This window comes from Hirundo rustica, chromosome 9, assembly GCF_015227805.2.
Source record: "Hirundo rustica isolate bHirRus1 chromosome 9, bHirRus1.pri.v3, whole genome shotgun sequence".
Classification (NCBI taxonomy): Eukaryota; Metazoa; Chordata; class Aves; order Passeriformes; family Hirundinidae; genus Hirundo; species Hirundo rustica.
The window spans coordinates 2330614-2357918 of record NC_053458.1 but is presented as its reverse complement, the minus strand read 5'-3'; the positions used below and the strand labels follow the sequence as shown (position 1 = coordinate 2357918).

The 27305-nt window shown below is 43.8% G+C and overlaps 1 protein-coding gene and 1 long non-coding RNA gene across 2 annotated transcripts; one reads left to right on the top strand and one right to left on the bottom strand.

Annotated features, from left to right (window-relative positions):
• Nucleotides 1-2070: 2070 nt before the first annotated feature.
• On the bottom strand, nt 2071-5792 carry LOC120756615 (uncharacterized). The gene is made up of 3 exons (XR_005702175.2): nt 5647-5792; nt 3886-3983; nt 2071-2294 (listed from the first exon to the last, which is right to left on the bottom strand). It is a non-coding gene; the product is annotated as an uncharacterized LOC120756615 (long non-coding RNA).
• A 160-nt stretch (nt 5793-5952) lies between these two features.
• Nucleotides 5953-26840, top strand: ATG4C (autophagy related 4C cysteine peptidase). Its single transcript, XM_040073275.2, has 12 exons — nt 5953-6033; nt 6262-6353; nt 8610-8740; nt 9558-9641; nt 10276-10509; nt 12865-13195; nt 14888-14958; nt 15538-15674; nt 17810-17888; nt 18565-18641; nt 21525-21644; nt 25760-26840. Exons 3-12 carry the CDS (start codon nt 8665-8667, stop codon nt 25928-25930), a joined length of 1380 nt encoding a protein of 459 aa, XP_039929209.1. The 5' UTR covers nt 5953-6033; nt 6262-6353; nt 8610-8664; the 3' UTR covers nt 25931-26840.
• The last annotated feature ends 465 nt before the right edge of the window (nt 26841-27305 follow it).

The following is a 27305-nucleotide window of genomic DNA, read 5'->3' as shown; positions in this document are numbered from 1 at the left end:
CACCCGGCATATGCTGTGCATTAATCCAAACCAGGGAACTATTAATAGTCCCCAGGAAGTGTCCAGAAGCAGGAGTGTTCATTCCCCCTACTCCATCTGTTTGTGCGGTGTGAACGTTTCCCACGCACACCGAGGACGCCGATCCTTCCCCTCGCAGCAGCCGCTGATTTCCAGCTGTGTGTAACTCCTCTGCTGTTTGTTTGTGTGTGTTCACACAGGCAACACCCCAAAATCTGCAGATACCTCCGTGTGTGAGTGATCCCAGCGGATTTAATGCAGCCACCAGGCGAATCCCGTGCACACAAAGGTGCTGTGCACACACAGAGGGAGATCCTGGCAAGCAAAGACCTATTGCAGGCACTGAGAAAGGGATGTTCTTCTCCAATGGGGAGGGGAGAAAATATCCCACAAAACTTTTGCTCTGGAGGTGCTGCTTGTGTGTGGAATTGCACACCAGACAAGGCTCTGCCACGGTGTGGATGGGATAAGGGATTTACCTCCTTACAGCCATAGAAATTGCGGCTGCCCCATCTCTGGAAGCGTCCAAAGCCAGGCTGGACAGGCTTGGAGCAGCCTGGGATAGTGGAAGTGTCCCTGCACATGGCAGGGGTTGGAACTGGATGGGCTTTCGGGTCCCTTCCAACCCAAACCAGTCTGGAATTCTATCAGCAAATTCTCATATCTGAGTGTGTGTGCTCATAAGAACAGACCAAGCATCAGGGACCACCAGCAATGGTTCCTCTTCCCCACTTTTTTCTTCCCAAAATGACACATTTTTCTTCCCAAAATGCACCTGGAATACAGGAGGGCAAAATATCCCTGCCTAACCCAAACTCTAAGGCCAAAACTGGGAATCCTGCAGTTCTGAAAGGGAAACTCTTCCTGCTGCCAGAGGGTGCAAAGAGCAGCCCAGCCCCAGCAGCCCTGACACACAGAGCACAGGGTATCCAAGGTCCATTTTGGGATTTTAGGTTTCATTTTCTCCTCCTGTCAGTCATTATCACAGAGAAAGGACCTTGGTTAAGTTCTGGGCGCTAGTTTTGATGTCACCTTTGCTTTTCCTCGACTTTTTCTGTAGCTGAGAGCTGGGCCAGAGGATCTCCAGCCATCCCAGCTGGATTTAAAATGAACCTCTATCAAATACAGATATTTTACGTTCTCACATCAGGAGGGCATTGCTTTGCAGAGAAACAGGTTTTCTCCACACAGTTGGGTTAAATACAAGCAAAATCCCTCAATTAATAGTCAACACACAGTGAATTTCAGAAAAATACAGATTCCTCATTACTTTTCAGATGGTGACCAGCAAAAGTCTCCAAAGTGTGAGTTCAAATAGTAAGAGATCACTAACACTGGCAGAAATGTACATGTGACCTTGCAAAAAACCCCAAGAGCTCCTGTAGATTTACCCTAAATTTTGCAGTTCATGGAGCATTAACCAAGAGAAGTCGAGGAAAAAGTGAAGAAATAAGAGGGGGAAAAAATTGCACTTTGACCATTATAAATCCAATAATACCAAATACAAGAATTCATGGTAACAGCACGGAGGGGATTGATGTGCTGGTGTCAGGGTGTTATTCTGGGTACTAAGGTGAGTGTTGTCTCTTACAGGCACAGTCAGAATCCTTCTGCCTGTTCCATCATCCTAGAAGTGAATTAACTGAAGGAAATGCTTGGTCTGAAGAAACAAACTCAAAGCTTTGCAAAGATGCGACCACCAGAGAAACCCGTTACATGGAATTACAGTCTGCAAAAAAAACTACTTCTTTAGGAACTAGCAGATCACTCTGATTCAGAAACAACTGTTGTGTGGCAAGTTTTCCTGCAGCAGAAGATGGAACCATTTTCTTTTAAAATAGGGGGAAACTGTGTGGGATTCATGATGTACTTGGAGTGGGTTTTTTGCAGGGTTTTTTGTGCCCATGTATTGTCCCCGAGGGTGTCTGGTATCTCAGAGGGAGGGTGAAGACAAATCAAGAGTGGAGGGGCTGTGTACAAGCAATTAACACCTCCAGACAGCCCGAGTTAATTTAAATTAATGTCTGAATAGAGGCCACATATTCCTAGTAACCAATTTAAAACCTGGAACTTTACCAGCATTATGAGGATACTGCATAGTTACTCTTCTTTAGCACACTGTAATTCTTCACCATGTTTTAGGAAGCAAAGAAGGAACCCGGCTTCTTCCACACTGGATTGCAACAGAAGAACACATCAGCCTTTGGGAAACATGGAGGAGTTTCCCAAAAAGGAGTCCATGGCCTGGACACAGGACTCTCTCTTCCACTCTCACACTGAAAGGAGGAGAAAGAAGCAGCATTTTAATCAATTCACCAGGGTACCACTCCATGAACCACGTGCATCCTTCAAAACATGTGACTAATACGATTTTTTTATAATTGAGAACGACTTTTCCTGGGCAATAATCAAATTTGGTAAGTGCACCCTACCAGCACAGATGTAACTCCTCAAGCCTGACAGAAATAATCTCGTAAGATTAGGTCCTGCACAGGAAAAAAATCCCTTTGGATCACAGCCAGAAAACACTTGGACAAAAGTGAACTGATCCTTGCCTTGCCTGCTAGCAGATTATTTACTGAGCCCAGGGCTTCCTAGTTCTCCTGACGTAAACTTCCTCAGGGCAAACTCAGGGAAAACATTTTCCACGGACAACGCGTCCAACGTTAATTCCATAAACAAAGCAGTAAACAGGGACTGCAAATGCAGGGAGCCATCTCCTGGCAGCTGCGGGAACGAGGAGCGCTCGGGAAGGGCCAAATTCCGCCTCTCTTTGCAAAGGGTTAAACGTGACACGTGTGCCACATAAACTGCACGAACACCATCTCCTCTGGAGAGGAGGGAATGCACTGCCCAGTGCCTAAACCCCGCTGGATTAATGAGGAACCAGGAGATTTGAGGAGTGAGGACTCTCCAAATTCCTGCAGCCTTCACTACATCCCTCACATCCCTGTAATTTCCTTTATGGACCCACAGAACGGTACCAGCCTTTCCAGAGCCTTCTTCACATGGTGGTGTTTGATGGCAGCTTCACTTCTGCTTCACTGTCTCCTGGCACGTTTACTTTGAGATTTCTTCACTTCAAAAGGCAGGTTAAAAGAAATTAAATCTCCCCAGAGACTGACTCAAAGTCTTCCCAACCGAGCTTCCATTAATTCCTGCTCATGTTTATCATTTTTGTAGTTTTTGTTTCTACAGCTCTCAGCTTTTTCCAGTTCAACACTCTATAAATGGCATTTATGTGTTTTATTTCCTCTTGCACAGCTAGGATCTTACATTAAGGGTAGCCTGGGCACAGACTCTTCCAAGTATCCTCTTCCTTACCCTAAACCTGGGATAGAGAAAGGAAATCTGGATTTGGAGGGACTGAGTGGTACAAGCACAGTTTTGCTGGCTAATTTGGGGGAGACAATCACATCAGAGCAATCCAGCTCCTGCTGCCCCTTTCACCTTCACTGCTTGAAAGGATGCACAAATTCACCCAGTCTGAATTCCCATGTTTTCCCCTTTTCCTGTTCCAGGGTCTCTTTTTATCTGGGCAGCCCCTCCCACAAAAACTGGAATTATTTAACACCTCCGAGGCTCTGCAAACTTGAATGGCAGGGCAGTTTCAAAACTTTCCAGAGGGAAACAGATCACAGATGGTTTACTTCCCCAGGAAACGAAACTAAAAATAAACCAGGAAAAACCCCCTTCTCTCCAGCTACTTGACCCAAGGTCTGCTCTCTTCAGACAACAACATTTGGGAAGGCGCATTTGGCCAAATGTTTAATGAGCTTTTATAAAAATACTGCAAATTACTGATGATGGAACAGTGGCAGGAACAGGAGCAGCAGCTTCACTCCCCAGTGCCCAGTGTTCTCTTACCATTCTGCAGTGTTTGGAGGACCAGTGTTGTGTATCTCCATAAATCAGAGTATCTCCTCTAACTTTTAATCTTGCCATTGCCACTTGGTATAACCTACCTATTGGAAAAAAAAAAAAACAGACATAAATTATATTTTCCAGGAACACAGATTTTTAAAATCTCCTTACGACACTCAAATGGATCTCAGAGATGGTTTTATGCCATTAAAATGATGAAAGTGTGAACTCTTTTGGTGTGACATTTGTTGTCTGTTGAACTCAGCTCTTTCCCACTTTCCTACAGAAACAGGAATTGGTGGACGTGAAGAAAACTCTCACTTTTACAGACAATTATTTATGGTTTCCTGAGTGATCATTTGGCAATCAAAGCTTTGCTTTGTGTGGAAAAAAAGGGCAGAAAATATCTTCCCTCTCACAACCTGCCTGCCCAGGGGATTTACAGTGTATCTGCAGGTGGCACCTTGTGTGGCCTATCAATTCAGGGCACGGTTATTAAATTTGAGAGCAGGAAGGTGCAGGAAGGGGAAGAGCCATTTCCTTTGATCAGGTGGATAACTCTTTGTACAACATTTAGGCAGATCCAAGCGCTGTCAGCTCCTCAGCTCTCCACCTTCCAGCCCCTACACAGACAGACAAGCACATCCATCTCTGTCTCGGGGAATAAAAGCGATGATAAAACTTTAAACAACTGTAATTCCTAAAACAGATCGTGAAATTCGGGAGGCCTCTTTCCTTCTGCACTGTCAAGGGGTCACAGTTGCGTGAGCTTATGCAAACATGGTTTTTATTTTTAAATCTTTTTTTGCTTTATCTTGGGAGCAAAGGGCAAGCAGGGAGTTGAAAGGCAGGGCAGCATTAGAAAGGTGATCTGCTACATCCCCACTTCAAGCCAGCAGCAGGTTTTTGGAACAAGACGTAGTCTGCACATTAAAACCTACAATCCTCTTTACTGATCAACCTCCTATGTGAAATATATCCAGGAGGCTGCAGGAAAAAAAAAAAAAAAACCACAAAAAAACCACCAAGGAATACACAAAACATCTATTGTTGGCACTCGCACTGCAGCTAAATTTTAGATCATGTGCCGATTTTAAGAAATTAAGCTCAACCTGATCATCTCCGACCAGCAGAAGGCAGTAAAATCACAAAATGGAAAAAAAAAAACAACCCACATGACTTTGTTCCATGAGCCCAAAATTGGGCTGGTGAGTACCAGGAAAAGCAGGAATATCACCCTTCTTAGGATGTTGAGCACTAATGCCAGTTCCAGACAGTTGAGAAATTCAACTAAATCCTCCACAAATCCTGCACTTTTTTTTTTTTTTTTTGTTAAGCCCTCGGCTCCCGATACAGCCAATGAGTATTTTTAAGCAGCTTAAGACAAACAGATTAATGAAGAACCTACTTTACAAAACACTTTTTAAAAAAATCCCTAAAAAAGCCCTCAGGAGCGTGAGAGGAGATGCAGGGGTTTTGATGGGACTTTTAGAGAGGAAATAAAGGAGAGAATTGAATCGGAGCACACTCAGCTGGGTATTTCGGCTGGAAATTGAAATCCTTCAGGGATTTTGGAGTTATGGGAAGCATTTTGCTGCGGAATCAGAAGACACGGAATTTAAAAAAAAAAAATAGCCCACAAAAAATAAAAAACCCACAAAAAACAACACCCTGCCTAAACCAAAAGAAAGAAACCACACCAAAAAAAACCACACGCACGCACACACACACAAAAAAGATTAAAAAAAAAAAAATCCCCCTCACAAAAAAAGAAAACGCAAGCAAAGAGAGAAGCGCTGCTAAAGGCCAGCCGCAGAGCCCGTGACGGGGCGGGGATTTCTGCTCCCGCTCCTGTTCCCGGGATTCCGCTTCCAGCGCAGCCCGGCCCCGCCGCTTCCCTCCATCCTCTTCCTCCCTCCTTCCCTCCTCTTCCTCCGTCCGCTTCCTCCCTCCCGCCTCCCAGCCGCGCTCCCGCCGGACTACATTTCCCAGCGTGCCCCGCGCGCGCCCGCCGCCCGTCCCGCCGCGCCCCCGCCGCGACGCCCGCCGGGAGTTGTAGTTCGCGGGCCGCTGCGCCGCGGCCGGAGCAGCGCCGGGAGGCCGCGCTCTGCCCGGGCGGCCCCGGGCATGGCGGAGGCGGCTCCGTGAGGGGTGAGCGGCGGGCGGGGGCGGCGGGACGGGCTCTCCGCGGCCGCGGCCGTGTCCTGTGGGGCCGGGAGCCGCCGAGCCCCTTCCCGCGGTGCGTGTGGGCTCCTGCTTGGCTACGAGTCCTGCCGGGCGACGCGTTCCGTCCTTGCTGCAGGACTAAGGGATAATCTGGTTTTCTTTCCGAGCCGGCTTCAAAGTATCGTTTCTAATTGTCCTCGTATGTGTTTGCAGCTCCTCCAAGATGACCTCCGGCCACTGCTCGCCGTCGTTTTTCCGTGTGGGTTTCGCTGCCTGTCGCCGCTGCCGCTCCGGGCTCCTTGAAGGTACAAATGAAAACCAAAGATGTCTTAGTTAATAAGAGATAATATAATTATCCCATTGAGGCTTCATTCATCCTTCCCGCTGCGGTCTCACCGGCAGCTTGCGTTGCTTTTCTGCTGTTGATGAAAACAAATGCTGTTGTTGGAGGGTTTTGGAGTGTTTTTCCATCGCTGCCGCTTCCCGGCATTGATCCCCCTGGGGGCTGCTCAGGAGTTGGGGCTTCAATTCCAGCCGTGTCCTGCTGCTCCCTGAGGAAACATCATCCTCGTGATGTGCTCCTAAAGAACTTCATAAATGAGGCAACTTCGGGATAAACCCATTCGGTTTGGATTTGATAATTCGATATTAAAGCCCGTTGGGCTTCAGTCTGTATTCCCTGGGACCTTCTCGTGGTGCTGTTCCATTTATTTCGGTGGGACTCTTACTGATGCTTTCTTGCATTGAAGGGAAGAACCCGTGTTTTCCCCTTGAAAAAATTATACCTGGTTTGTGTTAGCATTCTTGGAAGCCTTTTTTGCATCTTTAGCCTCATGTCAGAGAAGAAATGTACCAGGAGGAAAGATAAATATGCTGTGGTGACCATTGTCTTTTAAAAGAAAATGAGCTTCTTTCTCATTTACATAATTTTGTCTTCAGACCCTTTCAGGACTGTAGAGTTCATTTCATTTCTAATTTTAGCCAGAGGAAGCTTTTATAGGAATTGGTTTTTAAGGCAATCAGTGGTATCTGTATGAATGGTTGCTGCTGATGAATCATGTGAGGGAAGACAGGACCAAACACATCTCCTGAAGAAATTCATCTTACCAGCTTTGCTGTCTAGAGCTGGTGATACAGTCAGGTTTTCCTTTTCTTCCTAAAGAAAAAAGAGTGTGGGGGAAAGGCAGGAAGTTAAAACCCAGCTTGAAATTCTCCTTTTCTTCCTTCCCCAGCTTAACACAAGACTAATCATAGCAGGGATGTAGACACTTGTTATTTTCACTAAAAACATCAGCATTCCCTCATGTTTGTGAGCTGACATTGCTTATTGTGCCCAAAAGTAGATTTTTATGAAGTAAAACGAAGGAATAGTGGGGAAAATGTGCTAGGGGTGATTTGAGGAGCAGATTGCAGATCCCCAAAAAGTGGGTTTGTGTGAATACCCTCGTGCTCAGATGATGCTGTCACCCTGACATCTTCACCCTCTCCTTAATTACACTGTCAGTGATTGGGTTTGCTTAAAACACGTTCCCAGCGGAGAGAAGTGACACAGTTAAGTCTGTGTCCTGCTTTTGATCCCTGTTCCGTGGAGAATAGCACACGGAAAGGTAAACACAGTTCTAGACGCTCCTTTTAGAGAAAGGAGGTTATCTCCTGGCCCAAGTTTATTATTTAAATGAGGAAGTTCGCTGTTGCTCACTCACGTCATCAGCTGGTGCTATCAGAACTTAGATAAAAATTCTGTGGAGCTTGCAGTGATGTCCCACTGTTGATCAGCTTTTGATGTCCCACAAGAGCTGCTGTTGAAGCAGGAGCTCTGAATTTTTCAGCTGTCTGTGCAAGGGTTTGGGCCAGCAAATGCCATCAAGAAAACTTTCTGTGTCAAGTATTTCAAGGTGATTCAGTGGCAGAATACGTGTGGTGAAGGAAGTTTTGTTAATTAATAGCAAACTTCCTGTTACAAATGGAGCAGCTAGACTGAGTAGGGGATTCTGTCCCATTTTCCCAGATTTCTTAGCAAAAGGGATAAAGGCATTACCAATTACCTATTTATTTATTTATTACCAATTATTACCAGTTTAGGTTGCTTTTAAAGTGAAATCTGCCTTATCTTGCAGCCCAGGAAGAGCCAGTAAAGATGCATTTCCTTGGAAAATTTATCAGGAGTTTCTACAGAATTTACCTGCACTATGGCGGATTTCAGCACAAAAAGTGCTTTTTGTTTTCTCTTCAGCACTAAAAAACAGCATCTTTTCTACTCAGTGAGCTGCAGCACAGCTCTCCACCTCGCTGCTGATAAAATGATTGTGCCTGTTTGCCAGCACAGGTTTTGTGCTACAAGGCAGAGCTGCTGGAGAACATTATCTTTTATTTAGCTTTGTGTAGTGCTTTTATTGGTGTATATTTGGAATTAAATTATTTTATTACTTATTCATGGGACACGGGATTGCTTCTCAGTGCCTGGTGGTGGAGGGTTCTGTGAGTTTATTGCTGTTTCTGGCCATGTTGGGCTTAAGTGCCTGAGTGGGGGATGCCGAGTGTTTATATTTTGGTTTTTGCAGCAGCAGAGCTGAAAGCCTCACAAGACAGCGATGGCTTTTTCTCTAGAATTTGAATATGGAGGCCACGGGGACAGATGAAGTAGAAAAGATCAAATCAAAGTTTATGTCTGCATGGCACAACATGAAATACAGTAAGTGGAGCAGAGCGTGGTGAGATCGGTCCTCATTAAAAGGAATGGAGTGTTTCTTGTTGACATGAATGGAATCGTAACTAATTAATGCTAAAAATGAAATACGGCCCTTGAAACAATATTTTCTTGGATGTTATAAATTAGCCCCACTAAAAAACTTCCTTAGCTTTTCATTTTTTTCAAATAAATCTTGCATCATTTCATTTTAAGTGACTTCTTTTGGAAACAGCTTATATATTCTGTAAATGACTCTAGATTTGCATAGACTTTTAAACAGGGATAATATGGAATCATCTGCACAATGATTTTTTTTGGTTTATAAATGCACTTTTATGGAAAAAAAAATTAGGATGGTGTGTGAGATACCAACTCCACTGAAGAATCTACCCTTGAGTAACATTTTTTCCACAGCTGAACGTCAGTAATTCGTTTATGAGCAACCAGATTCTCAACTGTGCCCTTTACTAATCTCTCCCTGATTTTTCTCCTTTCCCTTTAGGACTGAGGTTGCTTAGATTTACCACCAGATTTCTGATAAATTTTATTAATCATAACTGAGTTTTGCAGATGTGTGGCAAGATGAAAAGATTCTTTGTTTTTTTCTGCTTTCTTTAAGGCTGTCACATGGTTGAAAGGGAATAGTAGCCATTGCGCGTTATGTGGGATTTTTTATGAGACCAAAGCCCAATTTCAATGCTTTTTTTTTTTTTTTTTTAATTCCCCTTTCAAGGGCTACCTTTGGCTTAACCAGATGCTGTTAGCATTTCCTTTTGGAAAGTTCAGCCACAATTTTGTATTTGTTTTGCGTCTGTTCTAGGTTGGGTGTTGAAAACAAAAACTTACTTCAGTAGGAACTCTCCAGTCTTTCTGCTGGGAAAATGTTACCACTTCAAAACTGAGGGTGAGTACAGAGCACTTCACTCATTCCAGTATTCCTCTGTACCAGAAAGGTATTTTTAATCTTCTAGAAAGACTGGCATTAAATTAACCAAATCCAAAATGTAAACATGAAAAGCATAGAAAATACTCATTTCAATGTCCACCTCTAATGCAACCCACGCTAACCTGCTTTATTCAGATTTTACACCAAAACCTTGTGCTTCCTGTAAAAATTTGTGCTGTAATTTGCTCTTCATTGGCCATCAACTGGAGATTTTCCTTCTAAAAACTCCTGATGGAAACGGTGACAATCACGGTCACTACACCAACACCTTTGTTAGCACTTTCCAGTGTGCAGATTTTGAAGTCTCTCTCTTTATTTGACCATTCACAGTTGGGTGAATTAAGCACTTACTTGCAGGTCAGTGATTCCACTGGCACAGCGGTGTCTTCATTGTTCTTTTGATTTTTCCTTTTTTTTTTTTTTTTAATCTGGCACATTTCTGTTGTTTGCCTTCCGATTTTCCTTTCTTGTATTTGAATCAATTGCAAATTTCTGTAAATTTCTTTTTCTACTAAATTTGATATTTGTTCTTTCTTTTTAATAACTGAAGCGCCATAACAAATCAGAGCTTAAACTGTGCTTTGCCTTGCAGAGGCTGGGGAGCTCTCTACAGATGGGTCCAATTTTGATAACATCAACACCGAGATCTCGGGGAACGTGGAGGAGTTCCGCAGAGATTTCATTTCTAGAATCTGGCTGACCTACAGAGAGGAATTCCCCCAGATCAAGGGCTCTGCTTTAACCACAGACTGTGGCTGGGGCTGCACTCTCAGGACGGGGCAGATGCTGCTGGCTCAGGGCCTGATGCTTCATTTCCTTGGGAGAGGTGAGTTAGGAGAGGAGAGCTGTGTGTTTGCATCAGCACAGGCACTCTGAGGAGACCAAAGTGGCCTTTTTTTATCCCAAATCTGAAGGGCCAGCTGGTTCTGGCTGTGGGCTCCTCATTCCTGTTGGAATTGTCCCATTGCACCAGAGACTGAGCTGCCCTGCCCTTCCATTTCTGAGAACCGAGGTGTGCCAAAGCAAACTTCAGTGGAGTTCCCAATATCCAAGTGTGATTCAAGCGTCACAAAAGTGGGATCCCCCTACCTGGGTATTCTTACCCATGCATGTGCCCAGTTCTCTGGAAATGTGATTGTTTCTGTGAGTTCCCCAGCCCATAGCTGTGGGCTATGGCAGAAATGATGTTCTTTTATCAGTTCTAAAGTTGTCCGTTATTGAATTTCTTCTGGTGCTAATATATTGAGTTCCTAGAAGGATTCTAATCTAACTTCAATACATCATTCTCTGTGTGGAGATGTTCACTGTGTCATTCCTTCCCTTCCCCCCTGTGCACTTAGACAGGAGCTTCCCTTTTCTCCTTACCACTGTCTGTCCCAAAGTCGTCCCTCAGTCACTGCCAGCTGAAGCTTTAGGAGCTGTGGGACACTTGCTGCTGAGTGTCCCTGTCCTCCTCGTTCTTCCAGGCTGAGCCATGTCCTGCAGAGAGGTATTTTAGGTTCTCAGAGTTAAACACCTTTTCTTTCCATCCCATTTCGCAGCCCCTTTCATAACAATCATCCATTGCTTGCTTGAGAATGACCCAGGGCACTGAAAACACGCAGGGAGGGTTGAGAGAACACAGGGCATTGTTTCCTCAGCCGTGTGTGGGCTCTCAGGGACACTTGAGCAGAAGATCCTTCTGAAAGCCTGTTGTTGATCCCACTTTGCCCTTGCTGTGCAGCTCTGATGTCAGCTGGGAGCAAAGTCCCAGCCCAGCTGCGCCAGAGTCTCCGTCCTGGAGAGTCTGGACTGAGCTGTGGGACTGGCGCAGTGAATGTGCCTTCGGCTGTAGATATTTGACTCATAAAACATTCAGTATCTCTTTCAACTGACTGCACATCTCGAAAAGTGTGTAAATACTTCTGCTGAGAACACAAATCCCTTAAATAGCACTTTTCTTTATACATACATTCAAAAGAAATTCAAGACCTGCCCAGAAGACTCCCTGTGAGCAGGAGTGTGTAATAGCTCATTTGGAAGTAACCCCAAACAAAAAAGCCTCAGGTTTCTAGCTTTAAAATCCATGGTTCCGAAGAATTCCTTGCATGCCCCCCTTGTATCCTAATTTGGAAGGTGATGAGGTGATTCCAGAGTGCTCTTGTTCCTGTGGCAGTCCAAATCCACGGAAAGATGGAGTAGGGATGGTCTTTCTGGGCTACTTTGCTCCTCACTTGGTCTTCTGACAGCTGGTGAATTATCTTTTGAAAAGCTTTTTATGAGGTCTGGGCAGCTTTGGAAACATATTTAGGTGTTTACGGGAAGTTTTTCATGGCTGTTTACTCTTTTCCCAGAGATGTTTTCATTCTCCTTTAATGGTGTTGTTTCTGTTAGGAAGCAAAACTTGCCTGAAGTTTCTGGCTGAGATATTTACACTTCCACTGCCGTGTGGAATGTTCCAGATATTGCTGAATGTTGTTGTGAATGAGTTTTGATTTTGAATACGAAGTTTTACTTTGAAATGCCTGACTGGAATGTGAAGCTGAGAGCACAGCAAGGCCTGTGAGGGTGTTCCACTGAGCTGGGTCTGTGTTGGGAATACTGGTTGGAATTGTGGAGAATTCCAGGCATCTTCCCTGGGCCTGCTGAACCCCATTCTGGAGGAGGAATGCTGTGTGGGATGCATCATCCAGAGGGAAACCTTCAGCTGGAAAAGCAGTCTGAAGATTCTGTGCTGAAGGAGGACATTTAAACAAGTTTGCCTCGTAATCTTAAAGAATTAAAGAATTTAGTGAATAAAAAAATCCCGCCTGTTGCCATTTTGCCAGGAAGAAATGTTTGCTTTTACCTCAATAATTCCTCAGGTCTGCATGTTTTTTTTTAATAACTGAAAAATAAGAAGAATTGAGAGCTTTTGAACCCTCTCATTTGACATGGATAAAAGGTTTTTCGGTGGTATTGAAGTAATGTTCCTGTATTTAATATGTAAGAGAGTTTTAACCTGTAATCAGGTGTATCTGGGATGGTCACCAGAAAATCAAAGCCAGTCCTGCCCTTCAAGAATTCTTTGTTCACCTGCTAACAGTGACGTGTAAAATACGCATTACCGCTTCAAGGAGCCTGGGGGAAAGCGCTTTGCTTGTTACTCCATCCAATTAACATTAATATGGGTTAAAGTGGGTTTTCCCTTTTCCTGCTGCAGCCTGGGTGTGGCCAGAAGCTCTGGACATGGACAGCTCTGACTCGGAGTCCTGGACCAGCAGCACTGTGAGGAAGCTCACGGCCTCCTTCGAGGCGTCGCTCACGGCCGAGAGGGAGCCCAGGATCCTGAGCCGGCCCCGGCGCCGCCCGGCCAGCAGCGACTGGGACGTCACCGAGATGAGGAATGAAGTTTATCACAGGAAAATCATCTCCTGGTTTGGTGACTCCCCGCTGGCAGCCTTTGGGCTGCACCAGCTCGTAGAGTACGGGAAAAAATCCGGGAAGATGGCGGGGGATTGGTACGGGCCGGCCGTGGTCGCGCACATTTTGAGGTAAAACACCTTCAGTGCTCTGTTCCTCTCCTTTGTCACGTCGCAGAGAAGCGTTTCTGAGTGTCCTGAGATTGCTTCAGCCTAACTGAGCAGCAAACTGTTCGTTATTGGCTTTGTAAAACACCCAGAGCAGCAGCAGTTCCAGAGCTTTTTCGCAGGCAGGAAGGGAAATAGGTGCAGGAACTGAATGTTGAGCTTTTGTCAATCTTAACTCAGGAAAAAACACAACATTCCTGTTTTCTTGTGGAATCCCAAATATCTCTCCCAAACCCTTTTAAGTAGAGCTGCATTTAATGAAATGTTCTAAAAACTAACCACTCTTTCAACCTTGGAACATGCATAACATTAGAGATTTTTTTTTTTTTTTAATACTGTAACCTGGGGGCTGTAATGTACTGATAGTGTAATGAAATGTCAGAGCTAAAATTGATGTTTTCAGCATTTCTTTGCACACATCAAATTCTTGTGAAACTGTAAATGTATGGGACTATTAATATTATAATTATATCCCAGTAAAAGTAAAGGGTCTGTGACATTCAGCGTGGTTAAAAAAAAAGTCGAAAGTCAAATTTCTCCATACTGTGAGCCTTGATATCCAATTCTTTGAATGTTTGGGGGCTTTTTTTGTAGTCTTATGTGTTTGTTTTTTAGTGGATTCCAGTTTACCTATAAACCAAATCACTAATAAATCATGTAAGCAGCAGAAGGCAAAGTTCATGCATTTATATATTTATATATTTATATACATATATAAATAGAAGAAGTTGATATTTGGTGTAAATGTTGGGTTAATCTGAAGTGCAGCTGCGCTGAAATAATCGGGTGTGGATCCGTGCAGATGCAAACAGGCGTGTAGGAGTTCAACATTTTTAATGTGTTTTCTTCAACTTCTTTCTCATGGTGGAAGCAGTCAGGATTTTTTGCTTGCTTTAATAAATTATCTAAGAAATTATTTGTCTCCCTAATGGGAGCAGGGGGGGTTTGCTGCAGAGTTACACTCAGCACAACCCCAGGGGTGATCTCCAGCCTTGCAGAGGTTTCCTTTCCTGGATCTTCCTCTCATCAACATGTATTTTCTTTTTTGTTACTCTTAGTCTTTTGAGGAGAGTTTAATACTGTAATTACCTTTTTGAAAGTTTTGCTGAAACTTTTTATTTCCAGGTGCTAATGTGTTCCTTGTTCTATGAACTGAGGTCAAATAAAGAGATCTGACGAGTTGAAAATAGGATTTTTGTCAGCAAACTTCACCATTATCAATAATACACATGACAGAAAATGGTTATAAGCAGAAAGAAATAAAGTAGTGAATACGAATTTTCATTGGAAGTTATTGTGGGATTTGTGGCCTTTTCTTGTGGGCTTCATTGTTTCTTCTAAATAGCCAAACATTGTCATCTTGGCTTGGGAAAAACCTGGTGCCAAGATATCCGTGGAGGATACAGGTTGGATCTTGGTATCCAGTGTTTAAAAACAAATAAAAATTCCCACCCCACCACCTGAATTTATCAGGGAGGGAAGATGTCTTGAATTTAACAAAATAACACCTATAAAAACCCAAACAAAACAAAAAACTCCTATCACAAACATTTAAAATCATCCTCTTTCTAAAAAACCCAAATAATTTGTTTTGTTTATTGTTAATTTTTTTTTAAAAATGCGTGGTAAGTTAAATAGTTTTGTGTTTGTACATAGGAAAGCTGTTGAAGAAGCAAGAGACCCTGAGCTGCAAGGAGTTACAGTCTATGTTGCTCAGGATTGTACAGGTAACTGTGATTTTGTAGATTTTTGTAAACATTTCAGATGCTTTTCATGCTTCTCAGTCAGCACTTAACAGTAGAGCTTTAAAGGAAAAAAAAATCCCTCTGAAGCGGTTGCACAAAATTGAGATTGTGTAGACAAAGGGGCTCTTGCTCTGTGCAGATTGTTCATTGCTTGCTTGGTATTTTAGAGTGGGATTCCAAATCAAATCAATTATTACCTCTTCTGCTTTTACATGCAGATGTTTCTGTTAGTTGGAAGCTTTCAAGTTTTAATTATTCCTGTTTAGAAATTTATATGCCGCAATAAATATTTATTGGCTTTCTCCTAACCCTACCCCTTCTGCATTTCCTTGGCGTTGCAGCTCAGCAGCAGCAATTCCCGCTCCACAAAATATTGCTGGGAATGAGGGGGCTCAGCACTGGTTCTGAGTTTTGTTCTGAGTTCTGAGGCTGTATTTTAGGGGGACAGCAAGGTTTGGAAGGGCTGCAGTTTCAGTTTGTCACACTGTGATGCCACGTTGGAGGCGTGCCTCTGAAAACTGGAGGTTCTGTTTGAAATGTTCCCGTTTCTGTGTGTCTCAGTCTACAGCTCCGATGTTATTGACAGGCAGTGCTCGTTTCTGGATTCTGGGAAGGCAGGCACAAAAGCTGTAATTATACTGGTTCCTGTGAGACTCGGTGGGGAGAGAACAAACACAGACTACTTGGAGTTTGTAAAGGTATGAAATGAGAGTTCAATCATTTTTCAAAGAGTAGCACAAGGGGATATGAAAAGCGACTTCACGAGGGTAATTCTCCCCATTAAACGTGTGGTGGGGATTTTACAGTTGAAGGTTGTAAAGTTTGACTTTACAGATTTGAAATTTCCCTATTACAAGATCAGACATAATTGCAGAGCACATGATGTCCCTTGGTAAAGCAGTGATAACTGTCCTGCTTCTCCAGCAGCCACCTGAAAAGACATTAATGCAGGGCCTCAAATTACAAATGGTAATTTAATCTAGCAGGACTCTAATAGCATATGTAACTAAGGATCAGGCAGCATTTAAAATATAAATACGCTCCATTCCTTACTCTGTTTCTTATTTTCTTAAATAAGAAGAATGTTCAAATGGTTTAAAGTTGTTGCCTGTCTCTTCTTCCTATTTTCTTTTGTCTCTTTGTTCCCATGGAATTATTTGATACTTTTATTCGCTACTTTAATTGCTTTTTCACTGTCTGGATGAATGTTAGTGAGGATGGTGATCCAGGAGTAGCAAGCAGTAAAAACGAGCTGGAAGAAAAGGAAAGCTCATGGGGGAGGCAGAGGGGGGAAGGTCTGTGCTGTGGTTTTTTTTTTCAGCAGAGGTTCTGCAGACACCTGATGTGCTGTAATCCTGCCTCAGCTCCTCTTAGGGAAGGGCTTGTTCTCTTAGCCCTGCTGCTTTTATTTCATTTTCCAAGCTCCTCTTTAGCTGTCTTTAAATTTTGAGTTCATTTCTAATTACCCCAGTGCAGTAGCGCGACAAAAGCTGGGTCTGTAACGTGATTTATTTTGTGGCTGTCTCCCCACTGTAACGTTTCAGGAAAACATTTTGATTTTTCCTGGCATGGGAAGACAGACTGGTGAAGGCTTTTAAGTTATGAAGTTGAATTGTTCTTCTTGCCTCATTGTTTTCCTTGTGTTTTCAGACAGTTGGTTTGGGAGAGTTGTAGTTCTCAGCTGAGTGGTTCCTGCTCCCTGTTCCTGCCCCTTGCAGCCTGATGGAGGCTGTGGCCAGAGGGCTCTCAGTTGCCTGAATCGGTCACTCCAGTGTCTGCCTTGACTCTTGCCAAGAAGTGACCACATTTCTTGGAGTCTGGCTTTAAGTTAAAAATGCAGATTTTAGATCGTAGCACGGGAGGTAATTTCTACAAAAGGATTTTATATTTATGGGTCAAAATTGATAAATTTTTTATAGTTCACTTTTACAAGAAGCTTGCCATAGATTAAACAGTTATCCATTACTCTGAGCAGCTTTGCTCCCTCTCTGTTCTGCCCTTCTTGGCTCTTGGAGCCTTTGCCTCTGATCTTCTTGAATGTTCTGTGATGCTCAGAGCTAAGGAAACCTTCTCATTTAGATTTTAAATAAGTTTTCTAAGGAAACCATCTCATTTGTATTTTAAATAAGCATCGCTGCCTTAACCTGCATAAACCATGCTGGATTTGACTCTCTAGCATCTCAGGGGAGGTTTTTAAGTGACTTTATCCCTGTCTATCCTTACCCTTGTCTAAGCAAGGAAGATTTTATCTTGAGGAGCCTTGGCCAATCTTTTTGTTGAAAGAAAAGTTCCCTACTTACACTTAGTAATGTTCCCTTCCCAAAAGTTCTGCCTTCAGATGGTTCTGGTTCTTCTGCCCTCCCAGACAACCTCCAGGGAAATTTATGGGGCGCTTCTGTCGAGTGTTTCTTTCTCTTCCCTGGATGTGGGGCAGCTGTTTTTGGAACTGGACCTTATAATTTCTCCCCAGGATGTAAAAGTTGATGCTCTGGCCAGATTTGTCCATTTGAGTGCAAAAAGAAGAGAGTCCCCAAGGGCACAGAATGTAAATGTGTGTGAAAGGTGTAAATCTCCATGCTTTGGGATATTTGAACTAAGGAACTGGGGCTCAGCATGTGAGGTGATATTTTGTCTCCTCCCCAAAAACGTGTGGGTGTCTCATGGGAAGGGAGGACTTTGGAATATCTGCTGGAGTGGTTTCCCTTTGGTCAAGCCCCAGGAAGTCATGGAGTCAGTCTTTAAAAACAAGCAAAACCATTTGCCTAAAAGAGCAAAGATTTTAATTCAGTTTAATACTTTGGTTAATCATAATGATTCCCTGTTGTTGTTTTAGGGAATTTTAAGCCTGGAGTACTGTGTTGGCATTATTGGTGGCAAACCCAAGCAGTCCTATTACTTTGCTGGATTCCAAGGTTGGTGTTTGGGTGTGTTATGTCTCCTCAATATTTTTTTTTCCTCTCAGAGTTAGGAAGTTAATATTGAAGCGGTGGGAAATGGCGTGATTAAAATAGTAAAATGAGTACCTTATTAATTCATCACATCTCCCCAAGTCCAGCCATTTGTCATTTACCCCACGGAGTAATTGGATTCTGTAAAATGTACATTTAATTTCCCTTGTTGCATAAACAAGGCATAATTTATCTGTTTCACCAAACTTGAGGAGCGTTTGCTGTTGCTGCCTGGCAGTTCTTATTTAGGTATTTACTCTCTCCTGCTTTAAGTGGTGTTAGTTGATGCCTAAATGACAAGCAATATATTCTCGCTGTCAGGATGAAGCAGGGCGATACATTTTTCATATGCAAACTCCAGAATATAATTGTGTGTTTGTAAAAGTAATTTTATCACCAAAAATTAAATGACAGTTTCATCACTTTATAAAAATTCTGCTTATACAAGCATATTTGATTATGCAAAAGTTAATCTGTCCTGCAAAAACCTATGCTTCAGTCAATGAGTATCAGCCTGGCAAGCAGTTACTCACTGGCTTCTTTTTTTTTTTTTCCAGCTGTTCTGCATAGAAATTGGATTGTAAGCAGTGTAATAATAAGGTGTTTTTTGAATTACTTGTCTTCTGTTTTGTCCTTGCAGATGACAGTTTGATTTACATGGATCCTCATTACTGCCAATCTTTTGTAGATGTCAGCATAAAGGATTTCCCTCTTGAGGTACTATGGATATAGAGCTGGCACTGTTTTCTTCCCATATGAATCAAACACTAATTATTTAGAGCTGTTCTAGCTAGCTGCAGCTTTATGGTTTTACAGTTACATGTTATTTATCAATGTCCTGCCCTTCTTTATAGGCCTATAATCAACAAAAATGACCAGAGGTTAAATCTCAATATGGAGGTTTAATTTTTACTTCATTAATCTTCATCAGTTTTCTTTTTAACGCTCATAAAATCTCCAAAATAGATGATTGCTTCATTGAAGTAATTTCCCATCAAAGAAAATAGATGATATTTTTTGCAGACCTAAAACCCATTTGGATTTGGGGTTGATAGTTTTATCTTTTTGGTCATTTTATTTTTATTTTTTTTTAATCATTCAAATTGCAGTCAACATCAGGGAGAATTCCTGTGATATTCTATAGGAGCCTGGAAATAGATGGAGCTGAAGGAGAATAGATGGAGCTAAAGGAGCTGATTAAAGAACTCAATTTACAGCTCCCCTGGGCAAACGTTATCAGCTGCAAGGAGGTGCTCAGTGGCCTCAGCACTCACAGTCACATCCTCAGGGCCACCCACACAAACTCTCCTTGGTCTGGTGCCCAACTCCAGGTGAACTTCCAGCAGCTCTTGGAACAGCCTGAGGGTGCATCCACAGCCAGGACAGCAGCAGCTGCTCCAGAACAGAGCTGGAGCAAAATCCCATCAAACTGTGTTCAGGAAAACTACTCACATATAAATGCAAAACCTCGAAGGACCTACACAGGGCTGATGCCAAGTCCTTAAAGCAAACACTTCGTATTTTTCGTTATTTATGCTTAACCAAATGCTTGACTTAGGATGTTGCATAATGTAGAAGTGGAAGATTCTCTAGGAAATGAGTCTGAGTGAAGCAAAAGAACACAGCAGCAGAATGGGTCACAAAATAACCCAGCCAGGAAGTTTGGTTGTGTTTAGAAATCCTTTGGGTTTGCCCTGTTGAGATATTTGGGGGAAGAGCTGGTGAGTGCCAGCTCTGCCTGGGATGATTATCCAGATCCTTCCCCTTTATCCTCAAACTGTGTCTTGCTCCAGTGCCTCTGAAGATTTTACAGTTTGGGAAAAAGCCAGACAAAAGTTGGGAAGAGCACAAAGCAGCAGAGCTGGAGTGGATTCCTGAAGGTCCTGCTGTGATGCAGTGGCCAAGCTACAGGAACATATCTTTTGTGTTCTGTTCCTATGACTCAGCCTCAAAATCGTGCTGCAGACTGGCATTAATCTGAATTTCCCAATAAATACCAAGGTTTTAAGCTGTGTTTGGAAGGTATGCAAGGTGCCAGCCTGGCCTGATCACATCCTAATGCTTTCCTGCAGACGGAAAATAGATTGCAATTTAATGCTCGGTGCATTTAATAGTATTATATCTTTGTCCAGAAATGTCAAAAGTAAACAGAAATTGCTTTCTTAGTGTGGATAGTTGCTTGCTAGATTTATCTGTAGGGAGTATTTTCAAAATTGACAAATTGTCCGGAATAAGTTGGAAATCAATCTACTCTGTATTGGCTTCCAGCATCCATTTGTTTGGAGGAATGGGAAAAAAAAAAAATCCTCCCCACTTCTCTTTGTTGTGCAGTGATTGGTGCAGCATTAAACCTCCTGCACAGCTGCAGGGACAGGGTTGCTGCTGGAGTGGGATGAGGAAGGCAGGGTTTGATCCTTTGTGCATTTGATGACTCAGGAATTAACATCAAAAATACAATGGCTGTTTATAAAACCGGAGCGGTGAGGAGAAAAAGCAGTGACTAAAGTCAGTCTCGCAGAAATAGCCCTGATCATCGTGGTGGATATTTTTTTAGCAGAGGCTTTACAGAAATGCCTCTCGGGTTTGGAATCACCAGGAAAGAACAATATGTTTTATTATGTAAAACTGCTGCAGGGGTGCTTACACCCGGATTTGGGAACCAGTGCTGCCTTCTGTGGGTTGATTTTTGTGATTGGCAAAAAAAAAGGGATCTGTTTTGATTTTAATGGAGGGAGGATGATGGGTGTTAGAGGCAGAGTAGAGGGGACTGGCTCCCTCTGAGAGCAAGTGAGGAAATAATTGCAATTATTGGACAAAGAGCTCCACCACAACGGCAGTTCCTGTAATAAATAACCACAGAATCAGGGTAGATGGGATATACTTATTTTTTCTCTCATAAACTGAGCCAGGAGCGTGGGGAAGGGGGTTTTGTGTTTGTTTTCTCTTACAGCAGGGCTGCTGAAAGTATCAGCTCACAGCACTGGCAGGGCAGCATCTGTCAGGGAAAGAGATTTCACGTTAGGAAAAACCCATTTGTAAAGCAGGGCATGTTTGGTTTTTCCCTACTTGTGGATCACTGTAATATGGTTTTGCTTCTGTGTGTTTTGTGGGTTTTTGAACCCATTTCATTTACTGAAGGAAAATGCATGAGGTTGGTTTATTCCATTATGTCTCTTTTATAGAGGCTGGGGGAGGGAAGGGGCACTGGGCAGTGGTAGTAAAGCAGTAAGATAGTGCAAAAGCTGTTACAAATTCAATTTGCAGAAGAGCATTCACCTTCTCTGCCTTGGGAATATTCATAAAGTATTGCTGGGAGCAGCAGAGCTTTGACAGATTCCAAACTAGCCTGGCACGTGGGGAAGTTTGGGGAATGCAGCCTGAACAGCAGGAGGGTTTGCACGGCTGGGGAAGGCTGGGATCACTTCAGTATTTGGAGGGGTGGGAGAAATTACTTCCCAAGTGAGTGCTGGGGTTTAATTCAGGTGATGCAGGGGACTGGATGCTTTAAAGCTGCTGGTGGGGACGAAAGTAAATCCATGGGTCTGTGCCATTCCCGACTGTAACCGTGTGTTCTGTGTTTTTTAATCGGGAAACTCGCAGTCATTCCACTGCCCTTCTCCCAAGAAGATGTCGTTCAAAAAAATGGATCCCAGCTGCACAATAGGATTTTACTGTAGGACCGTGCAGGACTTTGAGAAGGCTTCTGAAGAAATCACCAAGGTAGGTGCTGGAGCTCCCAAAGCCATGCCTCGGACGGGGTGCAGGGAAGGGAAGCGAATCAGCCTTGCCCCGCTGAGCAGAGCCGGTGGCGTTTGTCCGTGCTTTTCCCGTCAGTGCTGTTTTTCCCGTCGGTGCTTTTCCCATCGGTCCTTTTCCCGTCGGTGGTGCTTTTCCCGTCGGTGGTGCTTTTCCCGTTGGTGCTTTTCCCGTCGGTGCTTTTCCCGTCAGTGGTGCTTTTCCCGTCAGTGGTGCTTTTCCCGTCAGTGGTGCTTTTCCCGTCGGTGCTCTTCCCGTCGGTGCTCTTCCCGTCGGTGCTTTTCCCGTCGGTGCTCTTCCCGTCGGTGCTTTTCCCGTCGGTGCTTTTCCCGTCGGTGGTGCTTTTCCCGTCGGTGCTTTTCCCGTCGGTGCTTTTCCCGTCGGTGCTTTTCCTGTCGGTGCTTTTCCCGTCGGTGCTTTTCCCGTCGGTGCTCTTCCCGTCGGTGCTTTTCCCGTCGGTGCTTTTCCCGTCGGTGGTGCTTTTCCCGTCGGTGCTTTTCCCATCGGTGCTTTTCCCGTCGGTGCTCTTCCCGTCGGTGCTCTTCCCGTCGGTGGTGCTTTTCCCGTCGGTGGTGCTTTTCCCGTCGGTGGTGCTTTTCCCGTCGGTGGTGCTTTTCCCGTCGGTGGTGCTCTTCCCGTCGGTGCTTTTCCCGTCGGTGCTTTTCCTGTCGGTGCTTTTCCCATCGGTGGTGCTTTTCCCGTCGGTGGTGCTTTTCCCGTCGGTGCTCTTCCCGTCGGTGCTTTTCCCGTCGGTGCTTTTCCCGTCGGTGCTTTTCCTGTCGGTGCTCTTCCCGTCAGTGCTTTTCCCATCGGTGCTTTTCCCGTCGGTGGTGCTTTTCCTGTCAGTGGTGCTTTTCCCGTCGGTGGTGCTTTTCCCGTCGGTGCTTTTCCTGTCGGTGCTTTTCCCGTCGGTGCTTTTCCCGTCGGTGCTTTTCCCATCGGTGGTGCTTTTCCTGTCAGTGGTGCTTTTCCTGTCGGTGCTTTTCCCGTCGGTGCTTTTCCCGTCGGTGCTTTTCCCGTCGGTGCTTTTCCTGTCGGTGCTTTTCCCATCGGTGCTTTTCCCATCGGTGCTTTTCCCGTCGGTGCTGCTTTTCCTGTCAGTGGTGCTTTTCCTGTCGGTGCTTTTCCCGTCGGTGCTTTTCCCGTCGGTGCTTTTCCCGTCGGTGCTTTTCCTGTCGGTGCTTTTCCCATCGGTGCTTTTCCCGTCGGTGCTGCTTTTCCCGTCGGTGCTTTTCCCGTCAGTGGTGCTTTTCCCATCGGTGCTGCTTTTCCCGTCGGTGCTTTTCCCCTCAGTGGTGCTTTTCCCGTCAGTGCTTTTCCCATCGGTGCTTTTCCCGTCGGTGCTGCTTTTCCTGTCAGTGGTGCTTTTCCCATCGGTGCTGCTTTTCCCGCTGGCACGAACGCGGCTCGGTTCGTTCCAGCGGCGGTGAGGCCGAGCGGAGCCCGCTCCGAGCGGGTGCGGGCCCACGAGGTGGCACTCGTGAAGTGGCAATGTCCCCTCCGGCCCCGCCGGTGGCCGCGGGATGCTGGGGAGGAAGGGAAGGCGTGGAGCAAACCCAAAATTGGTCAGTATTTCTCCCTAGCACGAGGGCTTTTTTCTGCTGGGAAGTGCGGGGCTCCGGGTTGAGCTCCACGGAGCAGGTGCCACCCTGACCCCATCCTCCCCCTGGAAAAACTCTGTCTTCATTTAAGAGTCAAGTTGGTTTTATTCCTCAGTTATTCCAGCGTGTGAGGGTATGAAATGCGGCAGCGTCTATGTGTTCTGTGAGCTGCTCCGTTCAAAAAACGCTCTGTGAAAAGGATGCAGCAGCAGATGGGCTCAATGTTAATACTCCAACCATAGCAGTCAGCACAGCAGCAGAAGGAATTAAAAGTTTGTCCAGCATTTGGAATGTCCTGATGAGTGCTATTAGTACTCGAGCCACAAAGGCATTTTTTTAAACTTAATGCTGATTATAATAAGTAGATACTGATTAATGCTGAAGTTGTTTCTTTGATTCTTACGCAGAGGGATACAAAATAGATTTAAAGAAGTACAAGTTCCTAAGCAGCAGATCCATGGAAAGTTTAAATAGTGAAGTTTCTGTTCTTCCATGTTTTCCTGTTCTGTCACATGAAATGTCATGACACGGTAAAAAAAAGTCTCATTACAAAATGAGTTCCAGTAGAAGTTTTCTTTTTCCCGTTGCCCTATTTCTCTTTCAAGTTTGGAATTAAGTGGAGGGGTTTTTTGAGTGGAAATGCTCCTGACTGATCGAAGTATTGGAGTTATTTTATCCTGGTATTTTACATAGGAGCTCTTTAATGTTAGTGACATTATTTTCTATAAATACATTTCAGGCAGTGTCAGTTTAAAAAGAGAGTAAAGTTTGGATCCAGGGCCGATGTCAGAAACATTCTATCAATTCATGTTGCAATCCTTCCTTCACATCCCTTGTGTTTTCTTCTCTTCCATTATTTTTCCTTTTGTTTGCAATTGAAATGTGATAAATTTGAACTGTAAAGCTCAGTGTATTCCCAGTGTGCCCTGTGGAGGCTGAACTACAAAATCCATGTTCTGCCTGCTTTTTCTTTTGGGTACTAAGAGGTGAGAGATAAGATTTAGCTTTAATACTTGAGGATAAACATTATGGGCCTTATATATTTAGAGACAGATAAATCAGGGCATCAGAGTTGAGGCCCAAGTGGAGTGATGGGTGCAACTCTATCCAAGTCATATCCAGGCTCCCCTCTGGGAGTTGTTTCCCTGTCCAAACCCATGCCAGAAAAGAAAGAATCCCTTGGGATTCTTGTAGAGCTGTACCTGCCTGTTTGTGACCCAGATGTAGCAGAAGTGAGAGAAGAACTGGAGCTCAGGGAGGCGTGGATTCAGTTCAGCACAAGGAATTCTTGTTGCAGTGAGAGTGTAACCCTGAAATACTGAAAATACTGAACTTTATCAATAAACTCTTTAGCTGGCACTGTAATGGTGTCTAGAGGAAACTTGTAAGTTGTTCAGTTTCAAATTCTCTGTGGTCACTGTTGGGATGGGCTGTGATGAGAGTTACACAAGACTTGACCAGGTTCCCCTGGACTTTGTTTAGGCATTTCCTGTGTTTAGGATTTCCTCACCTCAGTGCATGGATAGAGGTGTGAAGATGGAAATTTCAGTAAAGCTGAACACAGTCAAGGCAGTGGAACCCCAGGATTTTACTGGGGTTGATTTTTTTCTTATTTTTTAAATGCCCCCTTAACCCCTGACTGTCATTTTTGACATAGTTCTTACTGCTTGAAGAGCTCTTTGGAGATTTTTTTTTTAGACTGATTGTTCTCCTGAAATCGTACTCAGTGAATTTTAGTTCTGCACACTGTGTATCTCTAGCCTGATGTAGTTCTGCAGCCACTGCAACACTGAGCTGGTTTTTCCCAAGCCAAGTAACAAAAGTAAAACAAATTAAATCAGTGGGCAAAACACCCTGAAATGCTGAGATGTCTTTCAGTATTTGGTGGGGTTTTATCTGCTCTTAAAGGTGTTTTGCTGATCTGTTTCAGTTTTTATCATTCCCCACACCCCCTTTCTCCATGCTCAGATTTCTTAGTTACAAATGTAGATTTTGGGCACCCTGCTTTGAGCCACGTGCTCCTGCCTTGCTTACATTGGTGAATGTGTTTGAACTTGTGATAAAAACAGATTCTTGCACGTGCTGATTCTACAATAAAAACCTCCCCAGGATGCTCAGTTGCTGCAGAATTCACACTTGGGCTTGAGGAGACCCTCATGGCCATTAAGTATTTTGTAGAGATTTTTATCTTCTGTCTTTTATCCTTTTATCTTCGTTGCACTGAGGCTGACAGCACAGACAGGTGATCTGTGTGCTCAAAACCAGAGACAGGCAGGAAATTAGCAGCTACCTGAGAAAGGGAAGTAAATATCTAATGGGAGGAGGAAATGTTTAGGTTGTGCAATGCTTTTGTTTAATGAGATAATGAAAATAATGCATTTTTTTTTGCTTGGCAGTCATCATCGGGTGAATTTCAATGCTTGCTGTATTTCCCCATTTCCAGTTAATGTTTTATCTGGATCGTGTTTTACATTGTAGATGCTGAATTCTTCATCCAAGGAGAAATATCCCCTGTTTACTTTTGTCAAGGGTCATTCTAGAGACTATGACTTTGCTTCCAGTCCACTCCATGAAGAAAATGACCTTTTCTCCGAGGATGAAAAGAGAAGACTAAAGAGATTTAGTGCAGAGGAATTTGTCTTGCTTTAAGGACATTTTACACGAGAGCGTCGGCAGCTGTCCAGGAGAACGCTTGCCTTTTAACTCTAAGAAATGTACCTGAATTCCTCCCCCAAAAAAGGCAAGCCTGTGCTGAAATTGGTCTATTTTCATAAAGATGATAATGTTTTATATGTTAAAAGTCTTTAAGATGTCAGTTACTAATGTATGTGCTGATTACTTTTGCTGGCTGCTGGCTGGAGGAGTGTCCGTGCCGCTGTGGTAGTGAAAGGGAGAAGCTTTGCTCAGAGCCAGGTGTGCCTGCACAGCCCTAAATGCCAGCCCTGAATGCCAGCCCTGAATGCCCTCCTGTGCCCTCCCGTGCCCTCCTGTGCCCTCCTGTGCTGCCATTCCAGGCCAGGGCTGCTGCAGAGGTGAGGCTGAGGGATCAGGGTCGGTGTCACCGGCAGTGCTGCCATAATTGTATAGGCTGAATTGGGAGTTAAGATACTATTTAGCACTATGACTTTCTAATGGTTTCTCATTAAGCTTGCTTTGGAGCCTTAATATGAGGAGTGAAGATAAAGTATTACCTTTCCCCACAATTTTTAAAGGTTATACTATTAATATTAACTGCAACCAATCAAAGCAGCTGGAGACAATTATTGGAAGAGAGCAGTGTTTGTTTCCTGTTTCAACTACCGTAGTGGCAAGGCTTCTCCTGCCAGAGCAGCTTTTAAATCAAAGCTAAGGGGGGTGGATGTGGAAGATTCTGGGCTGTGATGATTTTTTTGTTTTGATACGTGTCGTTACTGTACAAATGATTACTTGATGGTGTGTGTTCTCAGATTGCAAACAAATGTACAGAAATAGTTTCATGTTTTAACAAAGTAAATGCAATATTTAAAAAAAAAACCATATTAACGCTGCTTGGGAAATAAAAGAGGTGTGAAAACATGAAGTGCATGTGCCTTTTATATTAATATTTGATCCTCTTAAGAGTGGATATAATCCTGCATCTAAACCAATATTATAAGGTGTGAATACTCTGTTTATTTGCAATAAAGGCAGATTTTATTGTTGTGTTGTAAACCAAATGTTACCTGGTCTAAGTGCTGCTCAGGCACAGAGGCACAAGTGTTGCTGATCCAAATAATAAGCATCATGTTTGTTCATTAAAGCACCTTTTACTTTTATGAGCAAGAAGTGACTAATGGATAGATTTCAGGCCGAACTAGACGGGGTTTGTGTCTGTGTAAGGGCTGGAGAGTGCATTTGCATGCGTTAATTAATATTCTAAAAACCAAAATGTTCATTTGTTTTCAAGGAAAAAAAAAACCCACATTATTTGTCTAAATCAGTAACCTCTGCACTGCTGCATCCTGCTAATATTTGGCATAATACGACTTTTTACTCTCAGGTATGT

Excerpts from the sequence above, each read along its gene's own strand:
- ATG4C (XM_040073275.2), top strand. The coding sequence starts at position 8,665 with ATGGAGGCCACGGGGACAGATGAAGTAGAAAAGATCAAATCAAAGTTT. Across the intron at positions 13,196-14,887 it reads GTGGTCGCGCACATTTTGAG|GAAAGCTGTTGAAGAAGCAA; the intron begins GTAAAACACCTT and ends GTTTGTACATAG. Across the intron at positions 14,959-15,537 it reads TGTTGCTCAGGATTGTACAG|TCTACAGCTCCGATGTTATT; the intron begins GTAACTGTGATT and ends TGTGTGTCTCAG.